General features: G+C 43.1%; 1 protein-coding gene across 6 annotated transcripts in view; it reads left to right on the top strand.

The window, feature by feature from the left end:
* The window catches only part of LOC135367473 (dedicator of cytokinesis protein 9-like), an 83,408-nt gene that overhangs the window by 27,395 nt on the left and 31,884 nt on the right, over window positions 1-24,129 (top strand). For 3 of the 6 annotated variants that reach the window (XM_064600776.1, XM_064600778.1, XM_064600779.1), the window contains 11 exons: window positions 5,754-5,899; window positions 11,765-11,852; window positions 11,915-12,001; window positions 12,290-12,376; window positions 13,857-13,916; window positions 15,467-15,652; window positions 18,721-18,921; window positions 21,300-21,446; window positions 21,509-21,592; window positions 21,653-21,773; window positions 22,655-22,681. In XM_064600776.1, coding sequence (XP_064456846.1) covers window positions 5,754-5,899; window positions 11,765-11,852; window positions 11,915-12,001; window positions 12,290-12,376; window positions 13,857-13,916; window positions 15,467-15,652; window positions 18,721-18,921; window positions 21,300-21,446; window positions 21,509-21,592; window positions 21,653-21,773; window positions 22,655-22,681 — 1,234 coding nt within the window. The remainder of the gene's footprint in view (window positions 1-5,753; window positions 5,900-11,764; window positions 11,853-11,914; window positions 12,002-12,289; window positions 12,377-13,856; window positions 13,917-15,466; window positions 15,653-18,720; window positions 18,922-21,299; window positions 21,447-21,508; window positions 21,593-21,652; window positions 21,774-22,654; window positions 22,682-24,129) is intronic. The other 3 variants (XM_064600780.1, XM_064600781.1, XM_064600777.1) reach the window with 2 other exon arrangements.

The following is a 24,129-nucleotide window of genomic DNA, read 5'->3' on the forward strand; positions in this document are numbered from 1 at the left end:
TCGGTTTAAATTAGAGCTGTGTGAATATTAGAAACTTTGAATTTGAATCGAATAGTAAATTTTATTTGAACAGTATTCACAAGCGATTTTTAGTATTATCAGTTTTCAATATTTTTCTAGTATTTCTTAACCCTTTGAAGGATACGGGCGTACCGGTGCGTCGGGAGGGGCCGTGCTGCTGTGGGTACGGGCACACCAGTGTGTCCGAAGGTCTTGGTTTGAATTTTTGCTCCCTCTCTTTATGGTGGTGCTTTGGGAGTGATGTTTGGCTGCTTGAGGCTTCTGAGAACTGTGGTGCCATCTGTGGGCTATTTTTACATGTGTACTGGTGATGTCACTATTGGGTGAGCGTCGCCCGCTCTGCAGACGCAGTGAAGCCGAACATGCAGGAGGTGTTTGCCTGCACCAACAGGTGACGCGGCGCGCTCAGCTACAGAAAGACATCAAATTCGTATGTGTTGAGTTGATACAAAGACCTCTTCGTACGGCGGTGCATACCACACTCTCGCGGACCTTTGCAGAGAAGTAGAAAAACACAAAACGTTGTTCTGTTATACATAACCAGGGTGTAAGTATAAGCAATACGTGACTGTCAAAGGCTTATGGAATATTCATAGGAATACTCGACAAATAACTTTCCACAGTTCATTAGGTGTATACGTTGTCTATGAAACCTTACCCATTTTGACATGCAGTTGTAATTGTTTCCCACTCTTCAAAGGGTTAAACATAGTGCAGCAGCTTAATTGGTGCACTTTCAAGTCAGCATTGTGGACGAAACTGAGGCAACTGTGAAAATTCACATATGGTGAAAAGTGTTGTGCAGTAGGGATGCGACACGTTTGATATTATGCCAGCCTGACACGTAATCCACTCAATCGTCACATCACGTTTCGGACAGTGGCGCCTCCCTGTGTCTCATGTTCATCTAGGCGTCAACAGTGTCATGTGGACTTGTGAAGTGGTTTATAAATCGAAAGCGGGAGTGTAGTGTACTGAGTGTGCAACATTGGCGAAAGATTTCTTTTACTCGAACTATTGCGGTGTTGGTAAAGAATATGGAGACAGTGAATGGACTACTTCAAGGTGCAAAGAAATCCACTGGCGATAACCGAAACTGTGAGGCACAGACTAATTCCTATGTGAAGAAAGAAATTGCAAGAATGGTTGCTATCAACCTCCAACAGATGGCTGGAGCTGTCCCGGATTATACTCCACCTAGAAGAAGAGCCCTCTCCCGGCTAGATGTGCCGAAGCGAAGAAAGATGTTACAAAGAGAGTTAGACAAAGCTTTTGAAGGCATGGAAAGCATCTCTTTCCCTTTGGACATGCATTCATACAGTCAAGTGAGCGGCACTACTCCTTGTCTGCAAACACAAACACTGTTCATTCGTGGAGAGCTTCATTAAGCCCACATGTACAAAGACTAGCTTTTTTGCGTGATAACTTTCTTACAATATCGGAGGTCAGAAATGTTCCTTCCCATGGCTGCCAGTCTGTGCATAAAGTCAGTCACCCCATAGTTTCATTCTCTCTTTTGCTGTTGCATTTAGTGCAGCCCGTCCCATCTCTTGACTGGTCGCTTTCGCTAGCAGACATTTCTCGGCAGCCAATATAGGGTGCATTCCATTGCAGATCACGTGACAGGGGTTGTGCCTCATGATCCTATAGTAGCTAGCCAGTCGAGTAGGTTTGGTGGCGAGCAGTGTTTTACGACGATGGGTGGGGAGACGTTATGGACCTCCTGCGTCGTGTCTAAGAATCTCATAATACCATACAGCCAACAACAATCCAATCACAATTGAAAATTTCGTCAGATTCAAGAAAAGTACGCAGTCGCGGTTCTTTTCCAGCAGCCTAGGGGGCTTGAAACAGAAAGGGAACAATACAGCATCACGCTAATTTTGCTTGGATGACTACATAACTTGTGCGCATGGAATATAGAAGAAATAGGTAAAGCACAAAATGTACAATTGAACTAGGAAAAAAAAAGTAAAAAGTACTTTGGCAACTGTGTAATGAATCTCTCTGGTTGGTATGGATGCTTGTTTTGTATTTCGAAAACCAAGTCACAAAACGTGCATTGAAACAACTGTGCCAGCGTGCTTGCTTTCAAACTGTGTTATGGTAGACCATCCCGCTACTTGGTGCCCCTAAAGGGATTAGCTATTCCCACGGTACTTTGGCCCAGCTTCGTTTACAATTTCCTAAAAAAGAGGAGACTCGGCCAGCGTGATGTCACTATTGAGTCTTACCCATCCCTACCTACCCTGGAAAGTTGAGTTGGCAGAGTTAACTCTCTGGTTTATTCTACCTAGTTTTGAAACACAGGTACAGCTTTGGAGAAAAGTTTACGGAACATCGGGCTGTGGCATTTCTGCACTTCACCCTAGCACTAAATTGGATAGCGTAGACGGTCACCCGTTTCTTATTCGATCTCTTCCTGAAAGCTAGCATCGGGTCATTCCGCTGAAGAAATGCGCCAGTGCCGTGCTCTGTAAACTTTTGTCCCAAGCTCTACGTACTGAAGTCACCGAGTAACTCAACCCAGGTTTGAAACAGCACTTAAAGTAGAATGCTACTCCTGGTTAACTCGAGTAGGCTTAAAAATACACCCAAAAAGGTGCTGAGGAACTTGATCTCGCCACACGCCAGGTGCAACATTTGCGAGGTCTCCACTGCTGTGCCCATTCTTGTAAACTATTGATGAATTCAGCTGGTTGTTGTAGTGCAAAAAAAAGTTACACTGGCTAGAGCGTGCATGTCACTCGGCCGCTTCAATCCAACGTGTGTCTCATTTCATTCCGTTTGCTCTTCCGTTCGCTCTTTCCGTTCGTTCCGCTCCGTTCGCTCTTTGTTCGTTTCTAGACTGAATTCACACCAGCACACTACACTACACTGCACTGCACTGTGCTGCACGAACACGACCAGCAGAATTAATCCTAATTAAGACCCCCGGCTTTCCACGATTCCGCAATCCAGAATTCATCGCGGAATTCTACGTTTGGCACGGAATTTCACGGAATCCCTTATTTTTAGGGGTGTGCGGATATTCGAGTTCTCGAATTTGAGTCAAATATCAATCACTCGAAGTGTTTTATTCGCGAATCGAATACCCAATATACAGATTTCTGAATATCCGACTATTTGCAGAATATGAAGGTCTCTCGAAATTGGGCTTCACCTGACGCTTCCCTGCATCAGGTGAAGCTTGCTTTACGAAGTTTACCATGCTGCAGGACCAACATAGATAGATTGTAGTTTAGGTTAAAGGAGCAGTCTAGAGGCACACAACTTTATTTCTGTTTTTGGGTGGTATGGAATGTTAGGCGCCCGAAAACAGTTTCCCCACAATTAGTGCAACCGTAGCGAAATTGGGACGCCTGCAGTAGCCCCCCAAATATACCGTGCGCGAAACACCCTTCTTCGCCTTCATGATAGGCACGTGATGAGCGCTGCCATGCACGTCACTATGTGACGTGAGTGGTGGGGATGCTCCTCATTGAACCTGGCATCACATGATCGAGGTGAGCAACACCGCGCGTACCGGAGCGTCTGCTACCGCTTCGGAGACGCCAGGCGTTCTCCGACTGCGTGATGTCTGAAATGGAGGATTTCAAAGCTGTCAATGACACTAACTCAGTTTTTTTGGGACCGCTGACGCCACGGGAAGAACGAGTGGTGCAGCACGAATCTAACTGTGTGTTGTACAGCGATATCCCAGTGCTTCCCGACAGTGTGCAGCCTGTCTGACCGTTCTCACTGCACAGTTGGTTCAGTGGCTAACAAGTGACACCACAATAGTGCCGTCATTGCTTGCTTTCTGCTACTGTGAGTTTTGAGATTGCACAGAAGCCACGGATATTACCGTTGTGATCGCAATCTTATTTTGTCGGGCTGCATATATGTTTTGTTTTTCAGAAAACGTGATATAAATCATATAACGAGTAGAAGTCAACAAGAAACAGGTCACAATGTTCGTAGGAGACGGTTTTTCCTACCAACAAATGAGGGGGCTCCGTACCACAAACGTCACACTAGAGTGGGTGTGGTCTGCAGTTGGAGCGCCTCGGCCTGTCACCTCAGCGCGTTTGCAAATTAATTGCGTTGCGGTGAAAAAACATTGGACAGAAATATTTTGTGGGAATGCTTTTCACATACTGCTTTACAAGATGACCGCAGTTTTTGGCCATGTTGGATACCACTTTAATGCTCCTTTAAGATAACGTTAGCTCAAGTTTATTGTGCGTGCTCCGCCTGAGGAAGGGGTGGCGTCCCTCCCCCTGTGCGGTTTAGCGGTGGCAGTGGGGGATTTTGATTTGATGTTTGGTAGTTTGCCTTACTTAAATAATGCCTACAGCCCAGAAACAAAAATGGTGTCCTGAAAGATGTAAATTCCAAAGGGCATGCATTGTAAGCTCCTTCCTATAATCTTCTATAAAGTTCCTATAAACTCTGTAGATGCTGAAAGATCTTTCAGCAGGTATAAAATGATTGCAGGCGACAGACGGCATTCTTTGTCACAGGAGAACACGAGATATCACCTATGTAATGCTGAGTCACAACAGTGCTTTGAATATAATTTTGTAAAATATTTTTTGTTCCCACATTATCCAAGAAAATAAAGTGTTTCCCATTTCAAGCAGCCGTTGACTGCTTGCCTGGGAAAATCGTGGAATTTTTAATTCGGTGCTGCAGAATTTTGAATTTGCTGCAGCAGAATACCAGGTGCCTTAATCATAATTATCTCATGAAATTCGCGTTTTTTAAATGAAATATTTTGCGTGACTGTTCCTGAAGGTAGTATGTTTATATGACTAAAAAGCTGTACGCTTCACCATTTGGAGCAGCAGTTCCCCAATGGACAAAAAGTTACAAAATTTTCCAAAGTGAGATATTAAGATTTGGCCTTTTGGGAATATTCAATTCCAAATCAAAATAAACAATTAGAATTCGATTCACAGTGTCCATGATGTAAATGTATTTGGTTCAATTTAAAAATTTTGCACACAGCCCTGTAACAAAAACGTGAACGCTCGCGTCCTCTGCTTGCCTCTCTTTTGGGCCGTCAGCTCCAGACGACCATTATAGCCATCCAGTTTGATATGAATGGGCAGAAAGTGAGCGTCACTTTCCTGTCTGGAGTACGCAACTATGCGTTATGAGGCTTGTATTGTGTTAGTCATCTATTACCACATTACATGAAAAAGATGCTCTCCGCCATGAGTGTCCTCGTCTGTGTGAATGTGGGAGTGACTCTCAACAGTGTAAGAGAGAATCTGTTTAGAGTGAGTGTGTGTGTCCTAGTGTGGTGGTGGTGGTGGTGGTGGTGGTGGTGGTGGTGGTGGTGGTGGGGCTTGGTACGTTGGAGAGGGTAGCTAGCGTGGTGCAATTGGTAGCATACCTGAAACCACGTGGTGGGAGATTCAAATGCCACTGCTGGTGCAATTATTCAATTGTAGATGCACAACCTTTGCAAAGCGGAGGAATCTCTAAAATTTGATCGCTAGAAAACAGCTCAATGTAGAACAGAGCTATTACTTATCTTTGAGAACAGTTTCAGTAGGTTTACCAGACGATGTGCAGTCCCTTCTTATATAGACAGTCTTTCATTTATTGAATGGATGAAATTATTGACTGACGATGTATTATTTCATAAATGTTTACCTAGTTATGATGTACAAAATAAGGCAATATTGAAAATGAAATTTCTCCACTTTGTGTACATGTGAGCAAAGTTGAGTGTTTTGTAGGTGAAGCTGGTCCTTCCGGTGAATCTGCACGACAGACATCACCTGCTGTTCACCTTCTACCATGTGAGCTGTGATACCAAACGCAAGGATGGCCCGGTGGAGAGCATTGTAGGATATTCTTGGCAGCCACTGCTCAGCAAGGGCAGGTACTTCCTTTCTGCTTACTAATAGACATTTATAAACTTTTGCCAGAATATATTCACTATGCGTTTTTGACTACATTATATAATTCCATATTAGAGATGAACAAATGCAATATATCGACTGAGGTAATCCTAGCTATCTCAACCGTTTACCTCATTCATTCAAACTACAGGGAATGGCAGATTCATCTAAATATGTGTTTCAAGAGCAGGTTATATTTTGTTATATAGGCAGCTGCATATACACAACCTTTAACATTTCCTCTGCACAAGCCTGGCAGGGACGCATATAAAACACTGGTCTGTGTTTATTCAACAGTCTGCAAATGGAGAAGTATTTAAAATAAACTTATCTACGCCTGACTCATTGATGACAGCCAGGGCCTGTCACACAGACATTTATTTATTTGTGAAATATACCTCAGGTGCCCGTAAGGGGACATGTTTGCAACTCTGCATGAAACACATTATACAGGGTGTTTCACCAAGTGTGTCATAAAATTCTATTTAAAAATCTACTTGTCAGAAACTTATGCAGTAAACGCTGTTTATCTTGAGCAGAGTTTGACATTACCTCTGAGCACTTTTACGGAATTTAATTTGCAAGAAATTGAATTTTTGCAATTGATCGCAGGAATTTGCCAAATCAATCATACGTTTCTTTTTTACAGAAACAGAAAGAGCACCTTGAATTTACCCCACAGCATTGCAAAATACATTCCCTTCTGGGTAATTCCATTTCAAATCAACCAAGGTCCGCCGATGACATTTTTTGATTTCAGTGAAAAAAATATATGTTGTAAATGACCTTAAGTGAAGACGAAAGCAGTTTCTCGGAGCTTCCTACGATCAACCAGTCCACAGATGGAAAGGGGGTAAGGGGGCGCCGTCTTTGCGACATAATTTTTTCTCACGACTTTGCAACCTTACTGATGCCATTTCATTCGCGTCACAGCCCTTATAGCTAGCACATGTAAAGTCTGGGCACTCTAGTATACCTGTACAGAGTGAAAACGGTGTAACTTAAAGGAGCTCTAAAAGCCATCTAAAAAATTTTCAGTTCCAAACGCTTTGTGGAAGCAGGTAACTTAACTTGAGGATTAACACGAAAATTTTCTCTGTGCGCGATGTTTTTCGTAGAAAAGAAGACACTTGAACATCGCCGCGCGTGTTCCCACTCGACTCGCTCCTCCGGGTCAAAAACGTCATTGGTGACGTAATAAAAGTTGAAAGCGGCGACCATACTTCTATCCGGGTCAGTGATAACTGGTTTTCTTTTCTTTCTTTCCATTTTCTTTCCCCCTGCTTTCTCCCTGTCAAGGGATGAATAAGGGAGGACCTCGAATTCCTGGTCGTGAAACCCCAGTTCTCGAAATTCATGTTCTGGAAACAAGGGAAAGGGGAAATGCTGCTTCGTAAGATGATATGCCGCGATTAAGAACATAACATCACTATTTAACCACTCAAATTCAGGAATTATCTATGTGTCCAAGTCGTCTTAGCGAACGAAAGACACATTTAGAAGCCATTTGGCTTAGCAGGGCGGCATGTTGGTTGGTTAGTTGTGTGCTTGCAATATTATGGCTGGCTTAGTCACGGTTTGTCGTTGGCAGTTTTCTGCGCGCAACATGTGCATTTTATAGTCAGCTAAAATTTACACTAGTCACGTGTTGTTTCAGTGCACGCTGATATGACGTCAGACGCAAACTTAACCGGCGTTGTCAGTCATACTATATGGTGGATAAAACTGATGCACTATATGGTGACAAAACAAATGGTGCCGAGCACGGATGAACTCAAACTTGCGTGTCTGCGTCGTCCACATTTGTAGTCTGCATCGGCCAATTCTCGTTTAGCTCGATGATTGGTAAGTTGACCATAAATTGTGGTGGTCTTATGACACTGCTTGGCTATGTTGGTGTGTAATTCAGGCAATGAATGTTCAACTCCTGATGCCACGATGAGCCGGCGACGGCATATTGCGATAGATTTCACTGGATTGTATCTGGCAACGTATGTGCAAGAACACTCCTCCAGCTGAATAAGGAATTAACTGAATGGCTAACAAAGTTGCTAATCAAAGTGACGGGCACTAGTGATCATAGCGAATTAGTGATATAGCGTATATTGATATAATGACATAGCGGACGGAATTAGTGGTCATAGCGATGCAGTGATCATTTTGAGGCGTGAACTGAAGCAGCGCTTAGTGCTGCACTGTGTTTATACGTATTGCCACCAACAACACAACAAGAAACAGTCACCACGATAACAAACAGCATACAAAACACAGACACAGACAGAACAGCGTTCAACTGGCACCTGAAGTTTATTATCATAATCCACCTACTCCGGAAGGTCGCTTTAGGGAAAGCAAGGTCAAGCGGGGAGAGGTTGACCGATTTTTAGTTGACTTCGCTCGGGGAGTTCAATGAGGAGGCCTCTACAATCTCACGGCCTAACCTTGAACAGTATCTGTAGACCAATCTTCGTTTACTGTACTTGATAAACCAAAGAAAAAGCAAAAGAAACGCGTTCCACCGTTGCAGCGGGGTTCCGAGTGAAAAATAGCAGACGACGTTCTTCGAAACCAATCAGGGGCTCCACTTTTCTGACGTCAAAATAACGCAAGCGGCTCGACGGCTCGTTCAGGGTATTGCCACCGTTGCGCACGATGGTCGCGATTTTCAAAACCGAATTCTGCAATATTTACGCACCTGTTGATAGTATTACTTCGCATGGTGCATTTTAATAAGCTTACTAACCGCTTGGTTTAAAAAAATGCTAGTGATTAAAGTGCTTTCCTAGCTCCTTTAAAGGGACGCTGAAGAAAAAATGCCAAAGTCAGCAGATATGACAAAAATTGCCCATCTTTCAGTGCCCATAGCTCGTCGACAGCAGGTCGCATACCTGTAAATGAAGTATCCCTTTAATGTGCAATCTTTCCTCTGTCGTTCAATATATACAAAAACCATTCTAAACTGTTTCATTGCCGAAAGAGATGTCAGTAAAGTTAGGTGAGAGCAGAAAATTGTCGATGTTTGGTATAGCATACCTCAGCCCCTGCAATACTTATTCCAATAATTTTGCGGTTACTGAAAGGCCAATGTATCCCCTAAATCCAGCTGCAAAAATATGTTGCACTATTTTAGTAGGGTGAACGCGACAAATTTTTCTCTGTGCCCAGGTCTTGCCGTTGCTGCCTTGCACTCAGACTCCACTTTCGAATGGCACGCCATCGCGCGTTTCCCATTTCACAGGGCCTTCGGTCTCCTTGATGTTGCATTGATTCCCGCCGCTGGCACTTAGTTGGGGACATGTCCACGTTGGCGTTCTTATTTACTTTTATATACCGTTGCAAAACCAACAGATGGCGTCTGCCTATTATGCCGCAGCGACTGAGGGTGGAATACTGACTCGCGATATGTAGCTGAGTATGACAACAACTGTTGCAGCAGTTTTGTCAATACTGCAGAGGGTGTGTGCTTAAAAAAAAATCCTGTCCTTGGAAGCGCTACCAAGTGGCTCATTGCTGGAGGTGCCGTCTTTATTACAGCCGCAAAAAGAAGTAACAAAAACTGTCTGGCTACTTGCATAGGTAGCATATGCATCCCAGGAGCCACGACCTTTTTTTTGTCACTTAGACAGGATTTGGTCAATAAAGATGGCGTGCCCCTCGAAAGTGGAGTCGGAGTGTAAGGCCGCAAAGGCGAGACCTGGGCACAGAGAAAAATTCGCCGTGTTCACCCTACTAAAATAGTGCAACATATTTTTGCAGCTGGATTTAGGGGATATGTTGGCCTTTCAGTAACTGCAAAATTATTGGAATAAGTATTGCAGGGGCTGAGCTATGCTATACCGAACATCGACAATTTTCTGCTCTCACCTAACTTTACTGACATCTCTTTCGGCAACGAAACGGGTTAGAATGGTTTTTGTATATATTGAACGACAGAGGAAAGATTGCACATTAAAGGGACACTTCATTTACGGGTATATGACCTGCCGTCGACGAGCTATGGGCACTAAAAGATGTGCAATTTTTGTCATATCTGCTGACTTTGGCATTTTTTCTTCTGCGTCCCTTTAAGTTACACCGTTTTCGCTCTGTGCAGGTATACTAGAGTGCCCAGACTTTACGTGTGCTAGCTATGAGGGCTGTGACGCAAATGAAGTGGCATCAGTAAGTGGGCAAAGTCGTGAGAAAAAATTACGTCGCAAAGACGGCGCCACCTTACCCCCTCTCCATCTGTGGACTGGTTGATCGTAGGAAGCTCCGAGAACCTGCTTTCGTCTTCACTTAAGGTCATTTACAGCATATATTTTTTTCACTGAAATCAAAAAATGTCATCAGCGGACCTTGGTCGATTTAAAATGGAATTACCCTTCTACTTTGGCAATAGTTGAAAAAAAAAAAGAAACTAAAGAACCAAAAACCGTCCACTAGAAGCGCGTAAGTTTCTGGCCCCGCTCAGATCTGTGAAGGAAGCGATGCGAGGAGGCCGTGTACCCTCGCTTTCACTTTTCCTTTTCTCAGCTTCTGATGATAACGGCAGCATGGTTGCAACGCAAAGTTATCTAAAAGAAGATTGAGAAGGAAACAGGAAGGGGCGGGTGACCGTTTTTCTTCCGCCGCATCTTGCATGAACTTGACGGAAAACAGCTCGGCCGACAGTTTGCGTGACTCGGAACAACGGATTTCGCACTTTTTTTTTTTTTTTCCAGCTCTTGCCAAAGTAGAAGGGAATGTATTTTGCAATGCCATGGGCTAAATTCGAGGTGCGTTTTTGGTTTCTATAAAAAAGAAAGGAAGAAACAACGTAAGGTTGACTTCACAAATTTGGAGATAAACTGGAAAAATTCAATTTCTCACAAAATAAATTTGGTAAAAGTCCTCGGAGGTAATGGCAAAATCTGCCCCGATAAAAACAGCGTTTGCTGCATAATTGCCCGACAAGTAGATTTTTAAATAGAATTTTATGAAATGTTAGCTGATACATCGTGTATACACATAATGCACAAAAATAGACAGAGATGATACATACTGTTTAAGTGAGTACAGTGAAACCCGCGTATAACGATATTGACGGTAATCGCGAATTCCATCGTTATACGGGGTACATCGTTAAACGAGGGCTGACCTAAATAGCGCGTCCCCGAAAAGTCGCGCGCCACCCCGCGTGTAGCAAAAGAAAAAGAAACAGATCCTAAAACAAAAAACAAAAAAGAACGCGAAGCTGGCTCGCAGTGGCTTGGGAAAACAGCGATCAGAACTCGTGGAGGGAACCAGACAACATAGCAGGACAACTTCTGGCAACACTACACGTCACCATTCCGCAAGTCGGCTTCACCTAACGCCTGCGTGCTCTAGGAGAAGCTCGCTTTAGAACACTGTCGCGCGACTCGCGGGTGGAAAGCACGTGCTAGGCCTTTTGAATCATCTCGGGAATTTGAGCAGCATTGGCCAAATACGGAGACATAAAAGCGTTACCACCTACCTCTTTCACTGACAGTATTGGAAAATGAACAGTCGCTGTCTATTTTCTTGCCTCAATTTTTATTTTCGTTTAATTCTTTTGATGTGAATTTCGGATGATACGAATTTTTTCCGCTACCCCGTGAGATTTGTAGCATCGAGACTCTACTGTATCTTATCGCGGCGAAAATCACCGCGTGGCGGGACAGCATCCAACATCGTTATACGAATACTCGGAACCGCGGTCTCCATCGCTATACGCGGGTCGTTTCCCCATAGAACCAATGTATATTTTGACGGTAAAATCATGAACCATCGTTTTACGAGGTATATCGTTATACGCAATATCGCTATCTGCGGGTTTTACTGTATATCTCTTTTCTTCTGTCAAGGCTAAACATTGACGAGTCTGTCCTACCAGTCTCATCTAATCTCCCACCCGGTTACTTGTCATATAAACCACTAGGACTAGGAAGAGGGGTAAGTCGTGTTTTTGTCAATGTTGTACCTTGAGTTTAATCGTCACCTTTGTTGGTTTCCAGTTCTCAGGTCCTGACGTGCGGATGGTTGATGGTGGGAAGGAGCTCTTCAGGGTTAACTTGAAACTTGTTTCAACAGTTTACACAAAGGTCAGCCAAGGATTCTCACAACTGCAATTTTGCTCGTTTCATACATTACTATATTGACAACTCACTGACTGACTTTTATTCGACATCAATCCGGTTGCAAACCAAAGTAAATACGAGTGCTCTTCTTCGCATTTTTCAGTATGTGTCTTCATAACTGAAATGTGTATTTATTTTTCCTTGACAATACAAGTGTTTCCCCATGGTTGAAGTACATTTCCTGATTTTGAAAGTGGACTATAGTGCTTAGTGGGAGTAAATACTTAGCAGCAGCAGTGAATTATCTTCTAGGATCAACACCTGCAGAACTTCTTTGCACACTGCCAGAAACTTTTGGAGAACAAAATTCCTGGGCCTGACACAGGAACATTGGTCAAGGTATTTTTCTCTTTTGAAATTTAAAAAGAAAGCTACCATTGCTTGGGCGCAAGTTGTTCTCTAGAGTGTTTGTTAGTTTCTGTGTTCATAGCCTACATTGGTTATGAACACGTAGTGTGTCAGAAACACACTGAAAAAACTGCCACATGTTGCCAAACCAAACACAGAACGAATGGTGTCTCCATGCCGCTGCTAAAATCTGGTTTATGTATTTCACTGGTGGATTTGAACATTCACGTTGAGAACCAATCCTCTATGCTATGCATCTTGTAAGTACGCTTGAATGCATGCTATGAATTCTATATTAAACGTAGTGAAACTTGTTCTATAAGAGCATTAACGTCGCTGCATCTAACAAGCAGGGTTTGTTCAGGGCCTTGGAACCCTTGAAAACCCTTGAATCAAAAGCTGCACATTTCAAGGCCTTGAATGTCCTTGAATTTTGAGCCACCCTTGAAAACCCTTGAAATTTGAGAGGAAAGTTGTGTGTGAAAATTATCAGTTTACGGAGAGTGCCATAGCTCCTACATCTGCTTTGTAAATCATCTCTCCAGGCAAAAAAATTGGCGATTTTTTTCTCCTGCCTGGGTCATACTATCAATGAGGATCGTGTCATCCACCTCAACATTATTTCTAAACGCCACCTGGCAACTTTTGCTGCAAGCATTTCATCCATATAGCACCACATTGGGTTACAATACATGAAAATCTGGCGACGCTGTCTCTGTGTTTGCCATGTGATATTGACAGTTAACTTTAGGCATACTGCCGTGAGAGTTATGTTTATCAAAATGAGAGTTAATGATCATGTCTGAAAGGTGCACATTCCAAATGTCCTTGGAACTATCACTACGTTTCTTTCTACCTTCCGATAGCAATTTTGTCAGAAAGGACTGTAGTCAATCTCTAGTGACATAGATGGGTTCCTTTGCAGAGAATGCTGAAGTGTGTGGCTGACACCACGCTGATTGCAAAATGTAATGTCTTCAGCAAACTCCAAAAGTGAAAATGGAAAACTTCATGTGCATACATCATGAAATTAAGCAAAATGAGGAGCAGCACTGGAAACACCGTGCTCCAATCGGTCAATGTGTAGGTCCTTGAAAGCCCTTGAAAAAAATTTTCCAATTATTTGTACAAGCCCTGAACAAGTGTGATATAACCTTTATTAATGTGCAAATCCCACAGTTTTTGTTTGATTATGTGGTGTTGGTTGAAACAGTTTTATATGTGACAGAAATACACAATTAAAACTGTTGAAAACTGCTACTGGAATTATTGGGTATTTAAAAGTATGTTGAAATGGAGTAACCCTGCTGATTGTATTTTGTTATTGCCACGTGAAATATTACTCAGTAGACAAATTTGCATTAGCTACATTTTTGTATGTCAACTTAATAATGTGCACATAAAGTGCATGTTGCATGGATTGGGAGATTGTGCTCACAAAGAAATGAACTAATGCCATGCTGCCATGCAGGAACAAGCAATCGCTTCAGTTGAGTCTGAAGCCGGAAGGGAAATCTCGAAGTTGGTCAAGGTTTGTGTCTGCTGCTAATATGATTCACATTGGATGACTGTCATCTTTGTCATTCCTCCTGGGGTTGCATAAAATTGTTTTTTGAAAGATGACAGTGACTTAAATGCTTCACAGTGCCTCAACCCTCGAGCAGTGTCAAATTTTTCACCCCCCCCCCCCAATCCCCCCCCCCACTCAGAAATCTGTTTTTGGGTGGGGGGGAGGTTCCCTTACCTCCATGCAGACGGCGCCTATGAGTTGCAGCATACAGTATTTGACTCATTTATTTACTTGCTTGTTTCAAAAGTATTAATTCACTTATTTCAAATGGTTTCAAACAACAGGGATTCCCACTGTGTAGGAGTCTTCTGCAACACCTTGAAAATACTCGTCGCAGTATGACGACTGTCTGTTATGTGCTATTATTTCTTTTGTTTTTTTGCACCAGCACAAATATCGTACTGTATAAATTTCTGACTGGATATACATAAGTGATTTTTGTGAGGATTAAAAGAAAAATCATTTATAAAAAGACAGCGAAGGTGGAGAAGGCCATGGAGCAATATGCCCCATAAGCCCAGCAAGATATTGGAGGTTTGACGGAAATTTTGTGTCAGTGGTGTAGACACGGCACTTGCAATGTGAAATCATTCTGCTTTTTGCCCCTACAAGACCATGTAAGTACTTGCATGAGTTGTAGTGACAAAAGTGCAGGGATATGGTATATCCACATACCGTAATTGAAGAGTTAGAAGCCAGCATGGCATACTGTAAAGGTCATTCTTTTGCCAGGACCTAATTCTTGCAAATTTTGTGATCGTGCAAAGTACCGTGAAGTCACGAGGTGATTTTTAGCGCACATCTAGCACACATAGGCCTCTATAGTGCATGTACGGCGCATGCTACATAGAGGAGAGGAGTGAAGCTGCTTTTTAGTTACACAAGTTTCCTCCAACTGGTCAACAGTGAAGTGATGTCACACCCAATATCATTTGCTCTACTTTTGCGGTGGCTGGGCCTGGCTAGGTTGGGGCCTTAATATTCAGTTTTCGTTAACAACACTTTCGATGATCAATGAGGATGAATTTGGTGTTCCATTTTAGTCATTTGCTGCGAAGAGTTTGTTTTTGCTCCCCAGTCCCAGCTGCTGAAATATCGCGTCACTGCCTCTGCACACATGCGTCGTACCGACAGAGTGGAGGATAACTACTCCACTGGAAGCCCATGCCACAGTTCCCCCTGAAGTCTGCCCAGGATGCATGTTAACTCCCCTGTCCCCCATTTCTTCCTGCTGTTCTCTTTCCATCTGTCCACGTCTGTATGCTGCTCATAGCAACAGTTGCTTCACAGCACTGAAACGAGAAAAAAAAAGAAAGAAAAAGGAAGCCCAGGACTCATACCTGTGTCGAAGGTGTTGGCATCGCGCAAACCGAGCAATGCGCAGTAATAGGAGTCAGTGAATGCGGATTCCACACTCATTTCAATATCATTCCATGCCCAGTTGACAACCATAGAAAAGCACAAAATCCTGTAAAACTGTGCTTCTGTTGTAATTCTTTCCCTCTGTGTAGGCCCTGCATGCGGTGGATGGCAGCACAGTGATTCATTTCCTTCCAACCATCCTAAACCAGTTGTTAAAGCTCATCGTGAGCACCAACAATGAAGAAGTGTCCCTGAATGCTGTGCGGGTTCTCATTCACGTCGTCAACTGTGTGCATGACGCTGGGAAGGAAGACCTTCTCCACAGTTATGTACAGGTGCGTATAGTGGCGACCATAAAGCAATTTTGTTACAGGGATGACTAACTTCGCAGGGACAATGATCCGTTTCACCTGCGGTGAGAACCCGCGGAACAGAATTGTGCCGTAATAGAACACTGCAAGTCACTCCCGATAGATTACTAGATTAATTGCTATAATTTCCCCTAATACAATGTTGACACAATGACTACTACAATGTTGCCCGTGTAGTGGAGAAAAGACAAGTGCCAGTTCTGTGTTTGTTTCATTTTTGCCTGTTCGACGGTGCCTGTATCTACTCATTTACAGTAAGCAATGTTGGTGAACAGTTTTTAGCATTTACAACATTTTATGGCGGAAAGTGGCATTGTTCCTATGTTGGTGTCACGGTTCTGAACGTGTACTCAAAAGTGAAGCATACTCAACAATATCTGTCGCACATAGATTAGTTCTGACAGTATCTAGCAGGCTGATAAGTAAGCTTGGTGTAAGCTTACTCGAGGCTGCTTCATAAATTGAAACGCTCCTCGAGTGGCGGAGCTTCACAGTGTTTTCCTTTAGAACCTTGAGGTTGCGTCAGTGCTACTGTTCCACAAGTCTGGCTGATGTTATGGCTGACATCATTTGGTATCGTTTTGACTAGGAAAAGTAATTTTGAGCTACGATGAGCTTCTTCACCAGGATGCAAATAGCTCTGCTGTGCGTGTCTCCTTCATGAGTAAACTGATATGAGCAGAATACAAGAAAGCAGCATTTTTTGTGCACTCTCTTGCTTAGTTGACACTTAGTTAGTTGTCCTGGGATGTGTGGGACATCCCAGGACAACAATCGCGTTTCGGTTTTAATTAGTAAATAACAGATGTCCCAGGTAAGTCTGTAGGATATCGCGCTTTGGATGTTTGAAAGTAAGCAGCCTGCAGATCCCAGGGGTATCCGTGCAAGATCCAGTAAGCGGTCCGAAAAAACGAATTTCGCTTCAAAATAAACTTTACTAAGCCTTAGTAGGTTAGAAAAAATTGTCAATGCTTTCCTAACACGCTTCCAGCTCTGCCTGATAACATCAGCTTCTATTTCCCGAAGCGACATTTTGTCAATGTACACTGTCAGAGGCACCGCCGTCATCAAGTCCGCAAGTCGGCTTCGCCTAAAGCATGCAATCTTTCGATACGAATTTTGGACGATACCAATATTTTCCTTCACCCCAAGAAACAAATTCGCTGGTTGGACAAACAGAGTCCGAAATATCGGTCGGTGACTCTAACCCAATTGCAAATTAAAAGATGATTTGAGAGGTCTCTATTACAGCTAATTCTGCTGTAGCAGTTTCTGTGCTGCTTTTTTCATATTTTGTTTTGTATCATGGCCAATGTTGAAGCATGATTGGGGCGAATTGTGTTAGTTAAATGTCGTCCTGTAAATCTGATGGTCTGAAATTGCTGCTGACACGGTCACAAGCTCTTGGGCAGAGGCAGGCCCACTGATATAGAGTTTAGGCCCACTGATATAGAGTTTAAATGGAAATGAAACTTGTTGCATGAAAATGAGAAATAACTCAATGGAAAGAAAATGAATTTTAATGAAAAGTCAAGGTCTCTCATGCATAGAAATCATAAGTGAAGATACAGAACTTGTTAGGACGTGATTCCCTCCCCTCAACATCCAAGTCTGTGCGCCACTGTGATGGACACGGCCATGACCCTTCAAAGTGTGAATCGCCGATTTTCATGAAAACAATCATGGTGGATTGTGGTGGCAGAAGCATATCTAATATCAAGCCAAACATTGAAGTGTTCTGCCACTAGAGGGCTCTGAAGTTGGTGCTTTGAGCAAGAAACCATTGCTTGGTTTGATAGCGTGCCGTGACCGTTCTTCTTTACCCAGAAAGCACAAGTTTGAATAGTGTGTCACATAAGGTTCACATATTCTTATGACCAAGTCTCATTGATTTTTGTCAAGGACAGCACATGGGAGGGCTCTTGAAGACAGTGCTAAAACTGCCAAGCTTCGTCATTTTTTATAACAATAGCTGCGGTTCCTAGCTAAACCAAATCTTGCAGGTGAAGAGCTCGATAGGAAGCCTTTCTACAAAAAATATTTTTTTGATGAACAATATAAGCAAACAAATACGTTTATTTACTTTTATTTTTTGCACAGTAAGTGTGGTACATGTTTAAGGGGGTTAAGCACCTCAGCGGACCAATCTCCAAAATGGTTCATGGTTCATGAAACCCATTGCCTCTTTGAATAGAGCCGCTGTCCTCCTCTGATAGGAGTCGAAGACCATTTTATGTTACTTTATGTTAGTTTATGATTGAACACACTAGCTTCATTAGAGCATTTACTAAAATGTATGCGCTCCCAATGGAAGACGTGTATTGTAAAATGACCAAATGATTGCAAATTTTGCAAAAATCCTGCTAAATAATATAGGTCATCATGACTAATAAGGCTGTAAACATGTTTGACAAAGTGACTCACTGAGTGCAAGTTGTTGTAGCGCTGTTTTGGCAGAAATTAAGCATTTTCAACCATGAACGTGGATCCCACACTTAATAAAAGTTACTTTATCATTTTCAAATGAGACCAACGAAAAACAGAAAATCTCACCAGAGAACATCTCTCCACTCAAAATTAAGATATTCAAATTAACCACAGTGATGTATTTTACTCTGCTATGAAATTTCCTCTGAATGTGCTTGGTGTGGTGCTAATACACTACACGTTTATTTACATTACTATTTACAAAGAGCATGAGCAAGGAAACTGGTTCAGATGCTAGCTCGACGCGGACTGCCTGAAACAACTGCAGGGCCACTCCCAAATTGTGCCCTGAAAGGGTCCTTTCCTGCATCTCATGGAATCGATGGGTCCTTCATGTGACACAGCTGTGGGGTGAACATGAGGTTTCATGGAGGTTTTGGCTATGTGCATACAAGGGCGCCTTTCTAAAATCATGTTCTTGGCTTTTCTAAAGTTGGATTTTAATTTGGCTTATGCCACAATTTGCAGGGCAAATAGAGACACTGCTGTAATTGTACAACTTGCCAAATGTTGGTGCTACAGTTATGCTGAATCACAAATTTCAGTTCATGTTTGTGACGGAGCCATCACAAGGATCAAACTTTAGCACAGTCCATGAAGAACTGACGAAATCTCTCGCAAACATACTGAAGATGAGCAATGCAGATTTTCTGGTGATCCACAAGCTGTTGCATCATGCCTGGTTCTTCTTTCAACTCCTGGCCAAGTCCATGGCACAACATTTGCTCAACACTGATCGCATAAAGGTGCTTAAACTTTTACTTTCAAGTCCTGGTTTCAATAACACCGGTGAAGGTCTGTGCTAATCCCAAGGAGATTGGGTACAGGCAATGGGAATGGGAATAAGGGGACTTGAGAATAATATTCCAAAGTTCCAGCACTATCTAACTGGTCATTAAGCAGGCCAAGACAAGGAAAAGGAACAATGTGAGTTGCTTATGATACTATCAGTGACTGTTTGTCATGTATGTGATCATGCGATCTGTACAAGTGTGTGTCTTGTTTTTAATGCGTTAGCATTAGGAGTGTCAAAATTGGAAAAGCTGTATGTGTGTGAGATGGTGAAGCAGTATAAATGGACATGCAAAGGGGATGTAAGAGGGTAAATGGGCAATTAAAGGGACTATCGCATTCGTCCTGGTCGATTCTGAAACTGTAGTGGCGTTTTACTCCACGTTCATCACTAATAATAACGTCGAAAACCCTACGCGAATTGGTGGCGTTGTTCCTGTGCAGTTTGATATAAGACTTGGCACGAGCAGACAATGCTTTCCGAGATTCCCTCTCTGGGAACATCACACGGACGAGGCCCATCACTGCGCGCCGTTTGACGCGAAGGAGACCAATCATGGAGCGGCTGGAGGGATCTTGGTAGCTTTGGCGATTGACCGACAGGCGGTCGAGCGAGCAGGAATGCTAGGGGACGGCGTCGTTTCTGTGATCGGCTCGCGGAATGTTGTTTCTGGTTAGCGTCAAACGTGTTTGTACAGCCAGGAGCGTAACACAGTGTTTCACGCAACATGGTCACGTCAGGACTCACACTGGTAAGCGAAAGTCAGCATATTTACCGAGTACTTTTCACTTAGTATATTGCGATGCGAACGCCAAGCAGGCGACCTCGGAGACAATGGCCTGCGCTGCGCTCCCATTCGTGTGCCTGGCTTACGTCATCATCGTGTTGGCTGCAGATGGAATGCGAACCTTTAAAACTCGTTTATTTAGTATGTAAGTCTTTTTCGAAAGAGAAATTTGGCCAAATTCACTCTGAAGCGGTGACGGACATTACCCTATCGGTATCATACATACGTTCCCGGATGCGATAGTCCATTTAAAACAAGAAAGTTGAGTTTAGAGGTAATGAATGCAAGATATATGTAATTAAGAGAAATATTAAATGAAATTAAAAAGTACCAAAGGTAACCGCAGGTCATTAAATGTAATTACAGATAATTAACATCAATTAAAGGGGAATTGAGAGTAATTAATGCAAGTAAACATAACTAAAGCTAATTACGAGAATTCAAGAATACTTCAGGTAACCTGCTGTTACCTAATGTAATTAAAGGGTAATTACAGGGTAATTAAATGGACTTACACATAGTAATTGAAGGTGTCAAACCGGCAATCAAGCATTGACTGGAGGTGGACAACCGGTAGTCAGGTTAGACCGGTAGTGGAGAACCGGAAGTTGTGTTTAGACTGAAAGTGGGGACAACCAGAAGTTGGGTTTAAACTGGAATTGGATACCCGGAAGTCAAGTATGAACCAGAAAAAGCGGTTAATGCTATCGCGTTTCTGTCGCATTTACCGCTAAATCGCCAGTGAATTTTTTACTCCGTGTTCCCTGGCACTGGGGTTTTATCGATTTTACTATGGATAACCGAACAGCCCAGTTTTGAGCATTCTCTGGGCTAGTACATTGCATGATTAGTAAAAACTTACTGTTTCTGCTAGTTCTCTTCTGACCTGCTCCGGTATGATAACGAACATAACAACATGGAATAAAGTGATTCTACTAACTCGTGTCTAACATTTGTTCTAGCATCTCAAATTCTCGAGGTTCTCTTCTGGTTTGGCTACAGTTTCATGAAGCCTATTTTCTCCTGCTTACCACTTGACACTTTGCATACGGGACGCTTTCGTGTACAACAAAATTATCCTTGCACAACTTGTTTCTCATTGCAGATGATGAGCTGAGCACTCATGCATTCAGAGTTATGTTAATACGCAAAATAAGCCATGAAATTAGGCAAAAGTGTTACAATACTTTGTAATGCGCGTTCCATTCATGCTGCTAAGGAAAAGGAGAATGTACCTTTCATGCTGTCCACAGAGAGTTGCATGAAGTAATATGCAGGGTAATGATCAGCATGTATTGTGAACAAAAGACAGCGTGGTGTTTATTATTGGTCACCAGGGAGTGCACCTTTATTCATTCATAACACTTAAAACATGTTCCCATGGATGTCATTTCCTTACAATTTGAACTCTAATTTGTATTGTTGGCCACATGAAATGCTCGTGTTAGCAGACACAGCAGTCAAGAAATTCTTAACTGGCATTGGTGAAATGGAGGATTATTAATCCGTGTTTAAGTGTTAATCTTCATTGGTCGCTTTCCCAGATGCAGAGACATGAGAGGTTCTCACAGGAGTACATGGCCAGTGTTCAGGTTCTGATCAACACAGTCGTGCCGCACATATTGCAGAAATTCAAGGAACTACGTACAGAAATCAGACATGCCAACCAGAGCTTGGCTCATTTCTGCAAGGTAAGTTCTCTCGAGGTAAATCTCATGTAATCTTGTTTGTGTAATGGCTGTTGTTCTTATAGAGGTGTTTCTCACTCATGGACCGAGGCTTTGTCTTCAAGCTGATCAACAGTTACCTGGAAGCCTTTAAGCCAGGAGACGAGATGGTACCAATGGTACCTTTAGTGTTAACTCTGTTTTCACACCATCGTTTTTGACACATGCAGGAGCTGCAGTGTTACAAGTTTGATTTCCTGGAAATTGTGTGCTCCCATGAGCACTTCATTGCACTCAGTTTGCCCTCCTTGAAAGGAACCTACACCAGGGGTCATGCAAAGAGCACAAAGGGTATGTATACTGAAAGGAAAGTGCAGTTGGATGATTTCTGTTGTTAGGGTTTTGCTGCATGTACAAAGCAGATTGTTACATGCCTTTAAACGGGATGCAATATGCTGGCAAGTACAAAAATAAATTCATAGTGCGATATTTAAATGCCCATAGAAAATGCATTGCAAACTATGGCAATGCAATGAGAGAGTTCTGTATTAGTTGATCTTCAGTTCTCAACCACTGTTTCTTTGTTAGCAAGGTTGCATTTGGTACTATGGTTGAGACAAAAATATGTGCCATTGGACCTTAATGTAATAAATAGTAGAACATGCTTGTCAAGCGTTCATCTTTTGATCCATCTTGATCAGGGGTTCTCAGCAGGTGCGTAATTCCCCCTGGTGGCAAATAACACCATTTAACATTCTCCTCCAATCGGCCCTTGCGCGCACCTTCATAGTATATCATTCACAGGACATCTCCCTCGCTACGAACACCTCGATGGTATGTCATGATGGCTCCTCGGTGCGCACGGTACTGGAAGGGCTATCTAGCGGTAACGACGCTCGCCACAAGCAATAAAATACCTCCAGTTTTTGTGTGTGTACTGCTACGGAGTTAATATGGGGGAGATAATGCTTTGATGAATGGCAAAAGGGGTGCATGGAGCAAGAAAGGTTGAGAACCACTGATCATGATGCATGTCTGAGGAACTGCAAACTTGGTTACATCGCGTTAAATGAATGTTTAACTTGTGGGTGAAGTATTACAAAAAGCTTGGTGGTTATCTGACATCACCTATGTGTGCATTTGCAAAACTGTGGGCATAGATACTGCATTTTTGTAATTTTTGTGTCTGAACTTTCCAATAGCCATAATTTAATTTTGCTTTCTGGGTACAGACAAGGGCGATGAGGCATCTAGTTGTGGTAAGTGGCAATTATTCCTGGCTTGGCTGGTTGCCCTGCTTGCATTACCCATTGGTGTTGGTGTGCCAGCTTTCCAGGCTTTCCAAGACCTGTAGTTTCGTAGACCCTCACAGCCTTTTACCATAGGCCGCTTGTAACCTCACTGTGGGATGTTTCCGTGGGCTGTGCAAATATTTTTGTTTTTCCATTAGCGACATTTGGATCTTTGCAGGTTTTGTTACATTTGAAATATTATATTGATATCTACATATTTTGCTAGATTTGTTCACTCGTTATCCCAGAACCCTGTCCTAATGTTCGTAATGTTGAGGATGCCATCTCGGGTGGGGGGGTTGAGCACAAAAATATATCTCCCGATAACAGGTGTATTTTCACCGTTCAACAAGTTGTTCTGTCGAAAGGCAACACCCTAAGGGCCTAGCCTGGCCCATCCCAACCCAACCCGTCCCGTCCCGTCCCGTCCCGTCCCGTCCCGTCCCGTCCCGTCCCGTCCCGTCCCGTCCCAACCCGTCCCAACCTAGAGGAGAGCAATACCATGCATGGTTCTGTGTTATGAAGTGTAGCAAATATAAAAATGGGAGCCATTGATGCGATTTTTAGAAACAACTCGTCCATGCAATCCGATGACGGTGGAGGTTGTAATGCAGGTGAGAAGGCCACCTTGCGTTCATTACCTCGAGACGAAAAACAAGTTGGCGTGAGAGCAGCACAAACTGAAATATTGGTTGACTGTTTCATTAAATGCTGTACGACAAATAGAAGTAAGCAAGCGATGGCTTGTTCCTTTATTTTTTATATTTGTTCTCGTTAAAAGTGCAATGCTTTTGTTTTCAAAGGGTGTCACTATTACTGCACTAAAAAGGCTTTGTCAAGTGTTCTGGCCATGGCTTGGGCAGAGACAGCAGGTGTGCTACACCAATCAAATACACCAGCGAACTGCTTAAAGGAGCAATGCGGTGACACTTAACATGGCTCGAAACCTCCTCATCTCTCAAGCTGTCCATCAGGAGTCGCCATGTAAAATATTTTCGCTCTGCAGCTGCAAAATGGAGTTTACAAAAACAGTCGGAAAAAGCAGCCGTGCACGCTGACACTGTCCTCACGTGGCATGGAGAAGTCCTTGTGCCTTGTTTTCTTTCTTTCCTCTCAGCTCACACGCCGCTTATACACGTTTGAGCTGTGCCGCTGTACATCACGAGTTACGGGCCCATGTACCATGTTACATCATGATGTCTTCTTGTTCTGCGATGCGCTCTTTTCACGAGTGGAAGGATTTTTTGAATGTGTGCAAAACAGAGGCCTCGCGTGTGCTCTGTAGGGCACCTGCTCTCGTTCTTTCGCACGAGTTCATTTTATTAATCGCAGAACACCGCACGATGAACGATGTACTTGCCGACCTCAGTAGCTCAGTCAGTAACGTGTTGGCTTGCTGAGCTGAAGATTGCGGC

Source organism: Ornithodoros turicata, chromosome 8 (assembly GCF_037126465.1).
Source record: "Ornithodoros turicata isolate Travis chromosome 8, ASM3712646v1, whole genome shotgun sequence".
In the NCBI taxonomy this organism is placed as follows: Eukaryota; Metazoa; Arthropoda; class Arachnida; order Ixodida; family Argasidae; genus Ornithodoros; species Ornithodoros turicata.